The sequence below is a fragment of the Helicoverpa zea genome, chromosome 19 (genome assembly GCF_022581195.2).
Source record: "Helicoverpa zea isolate HzStark_Cry1AcR chromosome 19, ilHelZeax1.1, whole genome shotgun sequence".
Taxonomy (NCBI): Eukaryota; Metazoa; Arthropoda; class Insecta; order Lepidoptera; family Noctuidae; genus Helicoverpa; species Helicoverpa zea.
In genome coordinates, this window is record NC_061470.1 from 473,092 (window position 1) to 489,499 (window position 16,408).

Below are 16,408 nucleotides of genomic sequence, written 5' to 3' on the forward strand. Positions count from 1 at the left end.
TATTATGCATTTGCTCTGATTAAACAGACAAAGTTACCTTCGAAACTGCTATCCTCGAGTTTCATCAAGTAATTAGTGGTTCCTGGCAGTCTTTTGAACACATTTGGCATTCGCCCGAAGCCAGTCTTTCCAGCATCAGGTGGCCCGGATAACTGGGTTGAGGAGGTCAGATAGGTAGCTCGACAAAAACGTAAAACACTGGCATACAGCTGCATCCGGTGATACTGAAAGCCAACTCCAACATAGTTGAGAAAAAGCTAGGCAGAAGATGAATACCTAAGCAGCTTAATTAAATATAAAACCGATACCACATGAAATATAATTCTTTTAATACATACAAACAAAAGCTACACATAGAGCTTTTGAAAAACTCCGTTACGAAAATATCTGCTCTTGACATTGGATAGCAATCACAGCAATAAACTCAACGACTATCACTCGAGAATTTGCAACTACTGGCCGGGATACGTGAACTGGTTCACCCGGCTTACAACTTGTAGGTATTACTTTTAAGTTGTGTCGTTTGAAATAATTATAGACAATCCAATAGGTTATTACTATTAAATGTTTTTTTTTTTAAGAATACTTAGGGATATTTAATGTACTTTTGCATACGTTCAAAGCAGTTTTTGAAATATTTATTCCATTCCAAAGTGGGACTAGTCAAAACGGCCTATTTGCAAGCGTCAACATCTTCTTCAGGTGTGCTGAAAGGTAGACCACGAAGAATTTGCTTAATTTTAGGGAATGTAATAAAATAGTTAGAAGCTTAAGTAAGGGCTGTCAGGTAGATGATCCAAAATTTCAACATTTTGGGAATTCAAAAACGTATTTGTTTGGCGGGCGGTGTGCGAACTTACACTGTCATGGTGCAGGATCATTCGACGTCTTGAATATTTTTTTCTTAATTCGGTGATGGCTTGTGGCAAACAAATAGTGGTATACTAGGCAGCGGTAACCGTTTTGCAATATTCTAGTATAATAGTGGCGAGGTGGCCACTGGCCACCCGTTGCCACAAACGAGGCAACCATTTTTTTTTAAGTGATTCTTGAACGAACGACTCTGGTCGGTTTTGGCTTGTCTTGGAAGACCCAGACAGTTGACTGCTGCTTGGAATATGGATCGCAAGCATATATCCAAGACTCGTCACCTCTGACTATATCATAGACATGCTTTGACTCTCCTCGGTTGAATCGTTGCGGAGTTTTGCGACATCAACTTACACGGGCTGTTCGTTGGTCGCCGCTAAGCAAATGGGGTATCCAACGAGAGATCAACTTTTTTACGCCAAGTTCTTCGTGCAGAATTTTTTGGATAGTGGTCCCTGAAATGCTCACGGATGCCTCTATTTCACAGTATGTTACATATCGGTCTGCGAGAATTAGTTGCGGCAAGGCGTCGATATTATCTTCCGTCATGGCGTTTTTTGGACGACCTTCACGTGGCTTGTCACTGAGGCTAGAGTGGCCACGCTGAAATCCTAAATATTAGCGTTCTACGGTCCTAAGGCATGGTGCTACATCATTAAATACAGAACTAATCTCTTCAAAGCACTAGTAAGTCGCGACAACCCCCTTTTAAAGTTCTAGAAAATTATCGCTCGCAAATTTTCCTTAGACATTTCCATTTTTACAACCGACCTGCCACGTTTGAATGGACGATACAATAAAACTATTCGACCATTCTTTTGTTTTCGAATTCTAAATTCAAGAAGATGAAAGTGGCATATATTTTTTTTCTAATAATCGCGGGAAATCAGCAAACGACAGAACTTAAAAGGCAGCCTCACGTATGTAACGAAGAAGACAGTGGGGAGATCCTCGGCACAGGACATAGCTCTGAGGTCTGAGGTCCTTGCGTAAGACAGGTGTCAGACGCAGCAGAGTGCGATACTTAGTATAAATATAAGGAAACTCGTCGGCGCAGCTCATTTATACAAAATGCACTAGCGTTTAGTGGTCAAATCTTAGACTGAGAAAAAGTAAACAAAATAAATAGTATTATAATATATTATTTTTAAATAGTGTGTGGTGTTTATATGTGTTTGTTATAATAAGTGTCAGTGATGGTCACATGGCTCCTGTTAATAGTGCTGGCGGTTTCCGCCGCCGGCCTACAACTCAATGGTAAGGCGGTTTACTGTCTTTTCGAAAACTCTATAAATGGCGTGTGTAAATATGTGTCAAAAAAGTAAATATCTGGTAGATATACAACACATATTGTGGTGTAAGTACTGGTAACCTTTAGAAAATAACTTCCGCGCCAAAGCTGAACTGCAGAGCTTGAGCTACGGTCATTCCACTCACACAATAAATCCATACAATAAAGTTTATACAGTAAATAGTGCCTTTCTTTTGTTTTTAATGTAAACGATAAGTTCTATTCAATTTCAAAGATTACCCCTGATCATCTTCTATCATTCCTATAAACGATTTTTGCATAACGTATCCAGTACCTATCCCCTTTTTTCGCATAATTTATTTTGTCCCAAATCTAACAGTTACAGTTTTTTGGCATACTTTTTTGAGACTTATTTACTACCATAATGATACAGTTACCGGCACGGATGTCGAGCCCTGACCTTCACCTGCGCACAAGCGATTTACTGCCTTAGTGCCTCATGCGTACGGGTGCGCAAAGCGATCCCCACTCTTCCGCCGAGAGCCCGACATCCGTGCCGGTAACTGTACTTTGATCGTAACTCACTCTCACTCGTCGAACTGTACTTTTTTAACTAATAATTAGCATACTTTCCTGATGTATAATGGGTCCTTTTGGCTATAAATTAATTATCATCCTACCACCTTTCTTTCCAAAAATACAATCAATACACGGCTTAATTACATTATCATTATCTCAGAGAATAATAAATAAATATTAATAATCATTTACAGAACCTACAACTCTCTTCGACATTAGCAATGCTAATTTGTGTGATCTGAAACCCAATTGTATGATCGCTTCCTCATACCCAGAAGCACTTGCGTTTAATAATTAATCCAAACGTAGGCAAATATTATTACCTATTACCGATAAAAAGTATTGCTAATCATTTCATTATTAAACACTAGTATTATATGCCACCCACTAAGGAACACACTTACAATAGACTATAACATTAAAGCGGCCATATTGTCCATTTCCCCATAGCCCGGCGACTGGCGGTGGCCACCCATCGCTTTTCCTGCAATGTTGTCACTTTACCGCTCATTGTGATCCACGCTTACCTACTGTCGCTGCGTGACCGCCAATATTACGATGCGGATATTTTCATTTATAACGATTATAGTAATCTTTTATTAGTTCCTAAATGCAGCAAGTAAACAATTCTTTTCTTAATGTTAAGTTAATATCCTAAAGTTTTTTTATTAAAAACATGGACTTGAAGCTTTGAAAATACTTGGATATTTTTATAAACTTTCTGTTGGAATCACGGAAGGCGTGTCCCAGGTGACGTCAATGTGACGTAAATCTAACCCATCATAGCCTCTAGACTTCTAGATAATTAGGTTTTTTTTTCATTTTATTTCTGTCTAGATGTAAATCTAGTTAATACGAATTTAAGAACAATAGTTAATGTTACAATGTAACTAAGTAATTATTTCATAATACGTGTTGCAGTTAAGTTAATTAAATAACAAGGAACATAATAAACACAATGGGTACAGACCTCTTATTACTTGATATAACATAAAAGAAACAACTACAAACAACATAAAATAATTACAAATAACATAAAATAATAAATTGTATTTACCTTTTGCGCCGACTGGGTGCAGGTAAGCACGACAAAAGAGGTTCGTAATAACGTTCAGGTTCACCGGTAACTCGTCCAAAACCTTTCGGTCAATGTCACGCTAAAAATACTTTCTTTTCGAATATACAACAAGTACATACAATAACTATAAATATGACAGTATCTGGTTATTACTATATTAAGTTATCAATCAATCCGGAAGAATGACCTTATTTATGTTATTTAAACATGACAAATTATTATAACTGAAACACTGAAGTTTTAATGAGAATTTTATTTGCATGCTGAGAACTTTTTTTTTTTACGTGCTGCTGATTTTATTTATTTTTTTGTTTTGGAATTTTATAGTGAATCCAAAAGTCCGGATGCAAAAGTTGGTGGCTTTCAAGCCAGCGGATTTTCGGATTTTTCGCTCGTTCATCCGGTCAATATTACCGCGTATTTCCATACAACTGACAGCTACCGGTTTGTACTACGGCACCCAAACCGCGCTCTTTGCGAAAACAAATCATATTCAAGTCATTGGACTTAATTATGTCGCTATTTATATCGCAACGTTGTGATAGCGTAGGTAGGTATACCGAATTTCATGTTCATCTTAACGATGATCACCAGAGGTATCTCTTCGTACATGGTTCATACTGATTTTATAGGTAGGCCATTTCTGTGTACAGCAAATACCTACCTACTGGATGGATTTGCTTTATGTACCTATATCATCGGTCTCCAGCCAACATTGAGCACGACATGCTGGTTAAATGTCCAAGAGTGGGGTGATAAAAAGGCTGATAATGATGATTACGTGTTTTAATAGTTGCAATAACGGTTGTTCCCAGACGAGGAGTACTTCTCTTTGCCGCGGCTGTACGCGCTGGACGACTGGGAGGCGTGCGCGGCGCGGCGCGGCACCTACTGCCTCGGCGCCTTCGAGCTGCGCGCGCACAATAACCCGCAACTCTTGCATGTCGCACGGGTAAGCAGACAGACTTAAAAAAAAACGTTATATGAATATTAATTAACTAGATATTGTCTAAACTATTTGCGCAAAAAATTAAAAATCAAACCAGAAAATATCTGCTGCCAAAAACTCCCCTCACTCGCACAAGACGTGCAGTAAAGGTGCGTCTACACGGCACAAGTAGCTTGCGCATGTTGAGGCACATGCGCGGGTTACATGCATTGTAAAAACGTGCGGGTCCACAGCCACAGCAAAATACCCACCCGCGTGGTTGTCACTTGTCACTTGCGCATGTTAACTTGCTTTAGCTGCATGCACCGTGTAGACGCACCCTAAATTAATGCATGAGAGGACATCACAAACATCTTAATAAGTAGTAAAGCTTTTGTATTTCATTTTCGTGATATCTAAAAGAATTCCGAATAATTTTGTTGAATTTTCATTGTTTGTTTTGTATTGTCTGGTTAAAATTTTTATAGGATTTTATTTAGACATCTTTATTTTTAAAGTTTGCATTGTAAACCACGTGACATTGGGTTAATGAATAACAAATTGTCATTACTAAAAAATGTTTTCTCATTTTCAGCACTTTTCCGACGGCCCATACCAATACAACCACACGCTGATCCACCGAGGACTATGTCTGTCCACCTCCTGCAAGCACATGCCCCCCACAACTCCTGGAGAGACGTTCAGCCGCTGCGTGAACAACTTGACGATCGCCCAGTATGGCCTCGGCACCAACCTGACGACCTTCAACTACTGCAGCAGACCAGGCAGCGAAGGGAAGCCGGTGGATACCTGGGACATGGCTTTCTTGTACATCACGGGTCTGATACTGCTGATGAACGTGGTGGGGACAGCTTATCATGTCTTCAGAGTCAAGGACACAGAGAACGAGACAGAGAAACGTAAGTGTTTTTTTTTATTATCTGTGTTTACACTAGCTCTTATTCGCGGTTATTGTTCTTGTATGAAAAAAACAAGTGCGAATCGAATTCGCGCATCAGCTATTACGTAACATTGTTTATAAATAAGCAAAAATGCAGGTTTTTAAACGAAAGCTACAATATATTATAATTAGCATAAAGTATATAAGTCGCCAACACAGTGTATTTTAAATGTTAACAAATATTATGCACATAATAAAGAGTGATATCTATAAATACATACTTAACATGATTCACACACACCCAAAACTTTTGACTTTAAGTTATAGGTAGGTGCCTAATGCCTAATTTATACATAAATTCCTAAAAGATAATTATGTCGTAATGTGCTCTACCTATTTACCATCATCATGCCAAAAGAAATATTTCATAAAGAGTATGTCAAAACAAGGGATATAATAATACTTAACTTGACGTGTTGTTATCATTTTCAATGTATAAAAAGGCCAAAAACAGCGTCAGTTATTCGACTCGAACTTCTGCGATAGTTGAGGTTCGAGCGAGCGGAGTATAATCACTTAGATCATTTCCTAGTTCATCACTCGCTGTTCAGTCGAGTCAGTTAAGACCCTCCCGATGGCAACTTGCGCACTGCGCGCGCGCCGACGTCGTGTTGCCGCGGTAACGAAACCATAGCGCGATCTAACTCGATCCCAACGCCATCTATCGAGCCAAGGGGAAGCTTGAGATATTTTAGTTCACACATTTTTCGCAGTCTTGAAATATCAGTACAAAACAGGGATGGCGAACCAATGGCACGCGTGCCCGTGGTGGCACGTAGCTAAATAATTTGGGCACGCCATTAATTTGCAAGTTTTCAATTGTAGTTATGACCATAACGACGTACTATTAAATATGAGTTATTCCCAATTTGTCATTATATAGTACCGATTGGTCACCAACTATTTTTTCCATACACCAAATCCCAATTGGTCATTCGAGCAAAATAAATAATGATATAAAGGACATTGTTCAATTTTGGCCTAAGAACCGATGTGAATATAAATTATACTATAATTTTTATTTATTTTTATATTGTTTGAAACATATTTTAGTATTCCACGGACACTTCAAATAAAAAAATTCCAAATAAAAAGTAGGGTCACAATTATTGATGCCTTATAAAATGTTTCCGTCGGCCAGTGCTGCCAGTTTCGGAAGTTTTCGGGATTTCGGTAAATACGGATCGAATTGAGAACCTCCTTTCCGAAGTCGGTTATTAAAATTAGTTGCTAACACTTTATTCATTTAAATACCTAAACTGACTAGCTAGAAAAAAACTAGTATTTGTATAATGTTTTAAGATGGTTTTGAGCGAAATCGCGAATTTCTAGCTTGGCACTCGAGTAGGTTTATAGTTTTCGTAATTGGCAACACTGGTGTACTTCAGTCAGTTTGCTAGAAGTCAGTTTGATAGCTTTGCGACTATCGTTTCTTTTGTGATTTTCTATGCGTTTCATGGTTTTATTCTAACAACTTTGGCTTGATTACGGACTCCGATTAGATTGCGTACTTGGTAGACTCGGCTTTGTGTGAAGAACTGGATTTTACTAGCATTTTCGGATATTGCTCTGTCTGTGATCGAATTTAGTTATATTATAATTACAACAATGGATGCAGAATATAGTATATTGTATAAATTGTGGATCTGCTGGAGGTTCTTTGGTATTAGAAAACGAAGATATACTTCGTTGCATACAACAATGGACCGTTCCCCGTATGGTAAGTGGTCTACGAAAGTGTTTTTCTAATTTTGATAAGAATGTTACTACCTACTTATGTTTTCATAAGCACACAATTTCTCGGTTTTCAAATCAATTGCCACAATTGCAAGTTACTTGATATTTACTAATGTTTTTTGTATTTATTATTACAGGTTGAAGCTCATGACCTTATATGTACGACGTGTTGGTCTCAAGCAGTCGAGCATAATAAGATGCAATGCACTGTTGGACGCAATTGTGTACTTTGTAAGAAGCTCCTACCATCAGGCATACTGTTGCAATTGTATCTTTGGGCGTAGAACAGTGGGCTGTTGTGCCCACATAATGACTATTATCTGGTATTTAAGCTGGGCGAGATACCAAAACTCAATTGAACCCCCTGCTCAGTTCTTAGATAATATATTATTGAGAAATATTGATGATTAAAAACCTTTAATTGAATATAAATATTGTTTTTATTGCACATCCTCGAAAACCTCTTTCATTGTTATTGGTAAACCTTACTTTAACTGTTAAATTATTTTGTGTGGTAATGACATTTTTAGTATGGTCTGTACCTTCTTGGTAATAGACCGCGGGTTCGATTCCCGCCTTATGGCATGTAGATAGCTAGGTAACTGTCTAATATAAAAGTAGTATCAATCATTTAAATAAATAATTCTCTATCGTAATAATATCGATATTTTATGAATTGTGGTGAATGGAACTCTTCCATTTTGGATACGTTTTATCACAAATCCAAAGTGGATTCACTATATATTAAGAAACGTAACGTTGAAAGCAAAAGCGTTTAGGTAGTTGTTTTTCATAAAAATTCTAAGCATTTATGAAAACTAGTCACACGCCCCGTCTTCGCACGGTGGCAATATAAAACCTTGGTGTTAACCTTCCTCTTGACCTACTCTATCTATTAAAAAAAAATAAAAAAAAATCGCACCCAAATCCATCGCGTAGTTTTAAAGATCTAAAGCATTCATAGGGACAGACAGAAAATGCAACTTTATAAAATGATCATTGTCAAAGAATTATCTTAAACTTGACTATTTACTATCTCTTTTCCTAGTATCTAGTAGAGTAGTCTTTTCCTAGATCTAGAAGAGAACATATAGAGCTGTACATAGTATTGTTGATATTTTGTATAGTGTAGTTTGATAACACTACTCTGATATTTCACGCAAGCTTGGTTATTTTTTATTTATAACCTCAAAATATTAACTTTTTTCGTAATTATTTTAGTTTCCTGAAGTGTCCGTTCGTGAAAACTTATTTCATAGGATTCCATATAATTTTAAGAGTTTATAGAAGTCACTTTCCATTCAAACGGTTCTTAGGCAGAACATGTATGGAGCCGGAACAATGTCCTTTGAGTTTCATTTCGTCACCCGCATAAAATTTCACGTAGCAGAGTACCGTCAGAAATAAAAGTGTTAGAAGAAATTTTAAATGAAAAGCTTCGATGTAGGTAAAGGCTTCTCTATTCTCAACGATCCCTGTGCTCCTGATTATCTTCTAAATTATTTTAAGTTATTGGGCAGTTCTCATAGCCGTAACCTGCGTTCCTCTGAGAATTTGTTGCTCGAAATTCCATGTCACCGCACCGGATTTATGGCTAATTCTTTTGCTGTATCAGCAATTAAACTCTGGAACGCTCTTCCCCTTGACATAAAAAAGGCACCCAGTAAGTATTCCTTCAAGCGTAAAGTTCGCCATCATTATTTAAACTCTTTACCTAATTGAGTCGTCGTCACTCTTATCGATTTGATATTTTATTTTTATGTATATATATATATATATATATTATTATGTATTAAGTATTTATGTATTGTAATATGTTTTTATTCATATCTATTCATGACTTTCTCTTTTTTTTTTTTTTTGTACTACCTATTTATTTTCTCCCTTTAACCCGATGGTTGACTGGTAGAGAATGCCTTGAGGCATTAAGTCCGCCAATGTACCTATTTTGTACATAAAGTATAAATAAATAAATAAATAAAGGTTTTAATAGCTCTCTTATAAATAATAAAATAATAAAATTTACATTAAAACACAGGTGAAGACAACATGGGCATTTTATAAATCCGAAAATGTGACTCGATACTTTTTGTACCGGTAACAAAAGTACCAGGAGCCCATAACTAGCAAAGAGATTGTATACATAAAAATATTCACAAACAAAAATAATTTGAATCTAGTCAGCAGTTGTGTTGCACATACTGCAGTTTTTTTTTTTTTAATTCAACCTTGTTCGTATAAACAGAACGTTTCAGTTCAATTATCTTCTTAAACTTCTTGTTCTTACTATTTATTTAAAATAATTTTTGCACATTGTACAACGGCGGACTTAACGCCTTAGGCGTTCTCTATCAGTCTACCTTAGGGTGGTGGTGAAATAGACAATTACCATCCATACACAATTAAGAAAATATATTTATTTTATTTTATTTATTTAAATGTGCTTAAGTTTTGGTCGCAAATTGTGCTATTTACTGTTTTTCCGGTATTCATTTTTACTAACTCAACAACCAACTAGTAGTGCATTTAGACCACATGTTTTTTTTGCTAATACCGATAATAGTAAATAGTTACTTACACAAAACAATAGAAACCGGATCATACTTTGTCCCTTCTTCTATATTTTGTCTCTTTCTAGAAAACAAAAGGCTTCTATTTTATTACCTGATTTTATATATCGTAAAATCGTGACACTCTTGACTGCTATACTCCTGTAAGTTATGCGGTCCTAGTACACGGTGGGCAGTTCCATGGACACTCGTTGATTGGTATATTACTCATCTGATTTATGCGATCCTGGTATTTTGGTTTTGGCTGTGCGTTGTGTGACGGCGTTGAAATCGCGATTTTATTAATAATTTAATTAATCTTGCCATATTCGGAAAAAAACATATACAACATAAATTACAATATTGTAAAGCTTTTCTTGTTGACAGTACTTTTTACAAAATAAAGTACGGATGACGAATTGAGACTAAGCAAAATAAAATATTTTATCGAATGACAAATCGGGACACGTTTTTTATGGATGCCAAATCACTAAAATGACGAATTGGGCATAAACTCTTAAATATTGCTCGTGGATTCAACCGGATCACAAAGGAACTACGTCCTATATTCAGAATAGAGCCTATTTTATTTAGAGATCTGAGCTGATGTTCAAATATGTTAATAGGCGAATCAAAAACAAGTCCCTTCTTGATAAATGTTTTACTTTTTCTGTTAATAGAGGGGTAAAGCATTGTGTTTTTTATTTAATTTGGCACGTAAGTCAATAAAGGTTCGCCATCCCTGGTATAAAACAATGTCGCTTTCTCTGTCTCTATATCTCTATCTATGCTTAAATCTTTAAAAATACGCAACGGAATTTGACGCGGTTTTTTAAATAAATACAGTGATTGACGAGGAAGGTTTATAATATGTATAATAACATTTAAATTTTATTTTTCTGTAGTGTGTTTAGTATCAGCATTGCACCCGTCCAAAGCCGGGGCGGGTAGCCAGTACCACTATCATATATTTTTACATAGGAATGAAACGTGAATGTACGATACATTTTTGCAGCTTACAAGCAATTAATGGCCTGGTCCGTCGTGGCGAGCTGGCAGCGCTTGACGGCAGATTATGGAGACAGCGACCCAAGGCTGAGCGCGCTTCAACCAGTGCATGGGGTCAAGTAAGGAAGACATTACTACATTCCTTTTGTAACTTAATTATTTTATGATACAGTGTTTCAGATTTTTCTGTATGTTTCAGAGCCTTGACGTTGATACTAGTGATCCTGGCTCACTCAGTTGTGGCCTACCACGGCGCGTATCTTTTCAACCCTCAATACTTCGAAAAGGTTGGTAATTGAACTCTATATTTTTGGCCTGATTGGTGAAATTGGTAAAATTAAAATAAACAACGATGCGATCTACAAAATTAAGTCTTAAAAAAATATATGAACAAAATGTATTGCCTCAAATGAAATCATTATCTTTAATCCCAATCATGCTCCAATTACTAGAGGACATAATTCAAAGTCAATCAATATCGTCCTCGTATCTTCCAGGTGGGTCCCCATGCCCCAGCTGCCTTCATGCAGAACGGTACCTCCATCGTGCAGACCTTCATGCTCATCTCCAGCTTCCTGCTGGCCTACAACCTGCTGCTGCAGTCAGACAACCCGAAGAAACAGCTCAGCATCACCATGCTGCCACGCTGTCTTATGCATAGGATCGCTAGGTTTGTCACTTATAAACTTTCTTATGGATTACGGTCTTGGGAAATGAAAAGGCAGCGAGCAGGAACCACTTCAGAATGGGTGTAACGTCTGAATCTGCACCATAGGATTCTTAAAAATAATCTACTTACATCAACGCGCTGTTTTAGATAGTTTACCGATGGAACTACACCTCAGAACGTCAAGGATGAACTTATGTGTAAACTGATGTCTTATAACCCGGTGTACATCTCCCGCCTACACTACACCACTAAGGCGGAGGACATCGTGGAGTACGTGCGCCAGAAGCTGAAGTACGCCCCGAGAGTGCAGCTGCTGGAGTCGCGCCATAACGTCAATTTCAAGGCGTTCGTGGTGCGAGTGCCGACGTGCTTCCTGCACCTCGTGTTGGACGAGAACTTCTGGCCACAGGACGTGGTGTTCCGTCGCTTCCGCGGACAAGTGCCACAGGACCGCACAGATAGTAGATAGTGCATTAAGTGAAGTGCTACTAACATAGTTTTAAGTTTTTATTTACTAACAATTTTTGTATAACATATGTATGCTATATAGTTTTAAGGTATTTATCTATGGGCCTTTGATGCCTGATAATAAAGATGATTTGATTTGAATAAAGATGATTTGATTTGATTTATAAAGATTACCTGCTTCATCTAAGTCCTTTTTTGTTTCCATTGTTATTGCAATAATTTGCAGACTCTTATTTACATAATACCTGGCCTGGTAGTGCTTATCAAATCAAATCAAAACATAAAAATAATCTTTACAGTTACCTTACCTCAAACCAGAATCACAACTTTCTAAATCAGTTGACACTACTGAATTGAAGGGATCAGCGAATTAGTTCAGTAAAATTCGTTTAAACTTAAATCGACGGCAACATAATTTCTAGTGTATAGCTATAATCATAATTTTTAGTGTACCTATGCAGATGATAGCTAATGCTTTTTTCGTCAGGATCTCCCCTCTGTACCTGTTCGTGCTGGGCGCGGCGACGTCGTGGTGGGCGCAGGGCGGCGCGGGCCCGCTGTGGCCGCCGCTCGTGCTGGCCGAGGTGGCGCGCTGCCGCCACAAGTGGTGGACGCAGGCGCTCTTCCTCGACAACTTCCTGCAGACACATGACAAGTGTCTCATTCATACCTGGTGAGTGTTTCACTGCTGTACTCCTCACAAGATGCAATTAATTACGAGTTTCACCGTTCTTTTCGATTCATTAATATGTATCAATGCTGATGCATCATTACAGCAGATTTGTGAGTTTTATTCGTAAGGATTATTATCTCTTTGCCCTTTATGGTTGATTCATCATCATCTTCCCCAGGTTCCTCACAGTGGACATGCAACTGTACGTGGTGTCAGCGATCCTGACGCTAGTGCTGGGCAGATGGCCGCGCGCCGCGCTGAGGGTCCTGCTGGCACTGACGCTCTGCGCCGTGGCCGCCAACTTCGCCATCATATACCACTGGCAGCTGCAGCCCATGGTGCTGCTCATGACTCCTGAGTGAGTAGGTCACACTACGTTAAACGAAAATAGGATCTCAGCTTCATCTTCCGAGCCTTTTCACAACTATGTAAGGGTCGGCTTCCAGTCTAACCGGATGCAGCTCAATACCAGTGTTTTACAAGGAGCGACTGCCTATCTGACCTCCTCAACCCAGTTACCCGGGCAACCGAATTCCCCTTGGTCAGACTGGTTGTCAGACTTACTAGCTTCTGACCACCCGTAACGACTGCCAATGATGTTCAATGACAAACTAACAACTAACTGATCGTTCCTCTCGTGTGTCCAGGAACATGCGGACCCTGTTCGTGGGCTCGCGCTCGTTCATCTGGCTGTACACGGCGCCGTGGGACAGCGCGCCCGCCGCGCTGCTGGGCGTCGCGTTAGCCTTCCTCCTCCGCAGCCAGCACAGCGACGGCTACCGGCCGCAGAATAGCCTGGTATGCTCATGCTAGTCATGCTTAGGTACATTATAAATCAACTGTCGCACCACAGGCGTCACTTGGAACTTGTACCTAATGTTGTATTAGTTAAAAAGTTGTTTAACAAGAACTTCAAGATCCACCATCAATTTCAGACAACTATTTATCGCCTTCATAAATTACTTTCTAAGTCAACCACAGCTTTAAGTGGTGAATAGGGTGATAGATAAAAGGTTTGCAAAGTTCTGCTCTGTATTCTTTGAAGAGTTAGGCCAAATTAAATGTATATAAACCCACATAAGGGTTCATCTACACGGTGCAAGCAGCTTGTGCATGTTGAGGCACATGCGCAGCTTACATGCGTTTTAGAAATGTGCGGGTGCGACTCGTGCATGTACCACAGCAAAACACCACCCGCGTGCTCTTGTCACTTGTTCCTGCTACTTGCATTGTGTAGATGCACCCTAATAAGAAGCAGACGCGTTATTTAGTCGCGTGTTGATTGTGTTCCAGTGCATCCGCGTGCTGTACCGCGTGTCGGTGCCGGGTCTGTTCGCGTGGGTGCTGGCGGGGCACGGCATGAAGGCCGTGGCGCACCCGCTGGCGGTGAGCGCGTTCGCGGCGATCGACCGCCCCGTGTTCTCCTGTCTCATCGCTTGCGCCTTGTACGGCTTCTTCAACAAGATTGACAGTGAGTACACCCACAGATTACCTTAATAGTTCTTCGTAAGTACAACTTTCAACTAAATGGTACCTTCATTGTAAAAAGTCAGTTCCATGGAAGATGTCAAAGTACATGGTTGGTTTCCGGATTAGGTACCGACATAATTTACTTTTGTCACTCTGGTTTTAAGCTTAATGGAATGTCAAAAACTTGCTCGCTGAAACCCCTTCGAAGTCTATAATTTGCCGTCAAAATAGCCCAGCGACTCGAGAGACATTATATTATTATCCTGTAAAATGAACCTTCTGCTTAAGCCACACTGATATTCCTCAGGACTCTGGTGGAAGTTCCTGTCGTGGCGCGGCTGGGCGGTGCTGAGCCGCATGTCGCTGTCCATCTACCTGATCCACTGGCTGTTCACCCTGACGCTGCTGGCTCAGCGCACCAACACCACCAGGGCTTCCGCCTTCGATATTGTAAGTTTTCAAGTCATCAGGAGTTACGAAGTCAAGGGGTTTTCTTTATTACACTTACATTCGGTTGGACTATGTATGCAGATGAAACATTGAGTGAGTTGGGACTCTCTTGAGGAATTAGTAGAATTTTTATCCCAGTTCAGAACGAAAATACACAGTCATTTGTTGCTTACAAAGTAATGTTGAACTGGCGTTAAAGTTTCGTATAAGAAGAGAATATCAACTAAATATATATTTTAAACAAATTAAACATATTATTACGTCTCTTGCAGGGTGGACACTGGCTCAGCACAGTTTTCCTGTCGTACTGTGCAGCGTTGCCCCTGCACTTGCTCATAGAAGTACCAGCGATGAAGTTCCTCCAGTCTATTAGTCCATAAGTACTAGAACTTCTATAATGTACATTACATACAGGTATTGTTGATTTCTCGGCAATATACTTACTCAGACTCCGACTTTACAGGGTAGGCCATCTATGCCAGGCTGGAAACTGATATCGATTTGTTTTTCTGACTGGTTGGCTGACTCTTAGAGCCGTGCTGTGTCTTCGTGATTGTTATCTAAGGAATATCTACCCAGACTAGAATAATATAGCATTTATAACGGGATGAAAATGTTTATAATGTCAAGAATTAGTACCGCTTAAAGCAGGAAAGCTAGCCTGCTTAAAGCGGCCTTTTTACTTAGGCATTTGAACGTCCGACATTAACGTCCCCACTCAGAAACATTTGATGGTCACTTAAGCCATTCCTTAGTGAAGGATTTGTATGACATTCCTGCCCGTTTTCACCAACTATCTCTTAACGTTTCCATAACTAAGTGTCACTTAGAATAGGGGCTCCCCCAATTATAAACGTTATAAGGGGCACTTAAACTTTGGTGAAAACGAAATTCGTATTAAGTGTTCCCTAAATGCTCGTAGGGGATCCCTAAATTTAGGTATTTGTTGGCGAAAATGGGCATCCGTCACTAAGGAGTGACTTAAGTAATCATTAAATGCCTCTGAGTGGGGACGTAAGTACTTACATATAAGTAAGTAAGTAATGCATATAATACCTACTGGTGTATAAAATGTAGGAAGCAATTCAGTGCATTTATTTAATAAACACTATGAGCATTTTTATTGTATGTACGTCTCTTCCAGACCTCGGGACTATAGAGTCCCGGATTTTTGGGAGGCGAACGTGGGGCCGAAGCCAACACGCTGAAGCCCTTTTGAGACAACTTTAATGAAATGGTGACACAAAACCGACGATTATTCCTGTATACACTATAGAAATGTACCCAAGGACAATCCCCGGTTCCGTGTTATACTATTGCTAACTGTGGATGAAAACTACTTGGGCTATTGTGATGGGATGCTATTGGACTGGTAATGGGGATAACTATGGGAACTATGGCACCTGCCGTTAACAATGTTTGCACACGTAAAAATGGCAGGTGGAGACTCGCCAACTCACTTACTGGGCCCCCGGGAATCACTGAATAGCAACAAGAGGGCAACAGGTACATGAGCGGCTGAAGGGTGAGGATACCTCGGCGGACTTTAAACGCAGATCACGCGCTCCCTGTGGGTCCAGCATCACCGGCCCACTCGCCACTTACTACGAGGCACCTACCCTCCGAGCGGGCTGCTAACCCTGCTCTAGCGACTCCACTCTGACCGGCCGATGAAGGCAAGCCAAGAGGCGGGAGACCTATCCCCCGTCATGCTT

At 39.5% G+C, this 16,408-nt stretch overlaps 1 protein-coding gene across 1 annotated transcript; it reads left to right on the plus strand.

The window, feature by feature from the left end:
• Positions 1-1,943: 1,943 nt before the first annotated feature.
• LOC124639607 (O-acyltransferase like protein-like) lies at positions 1,944-15,073 on the plus strand. The gene is made up of 12 exons (XM_047177049.1): positions 1,944-2,127; positions 4,595-4,731; positions 5,303-5,627; positions 10,970-11,081; positions 11,162-11,249; positions 11,460-11,632; positions 12,588-12,773; positions 12,952-13,131; positions 13,421-13,571; positions 14,067-14,244; positions 14,551-14,693; positions 14,966-15,073. The coding sequence occupies exons 1-12, from the start codon at positions 2,067-2,069 to the stop codon at positions 15,071-15,073; spliced, it is 1,842 nt and encodes a 613-aa protein (XP_047033005.1). The 5' UTR covers positions 1,944-2,066.
• Positions 15,074-16,408: the final 1,335 nt, after the last annotated feature.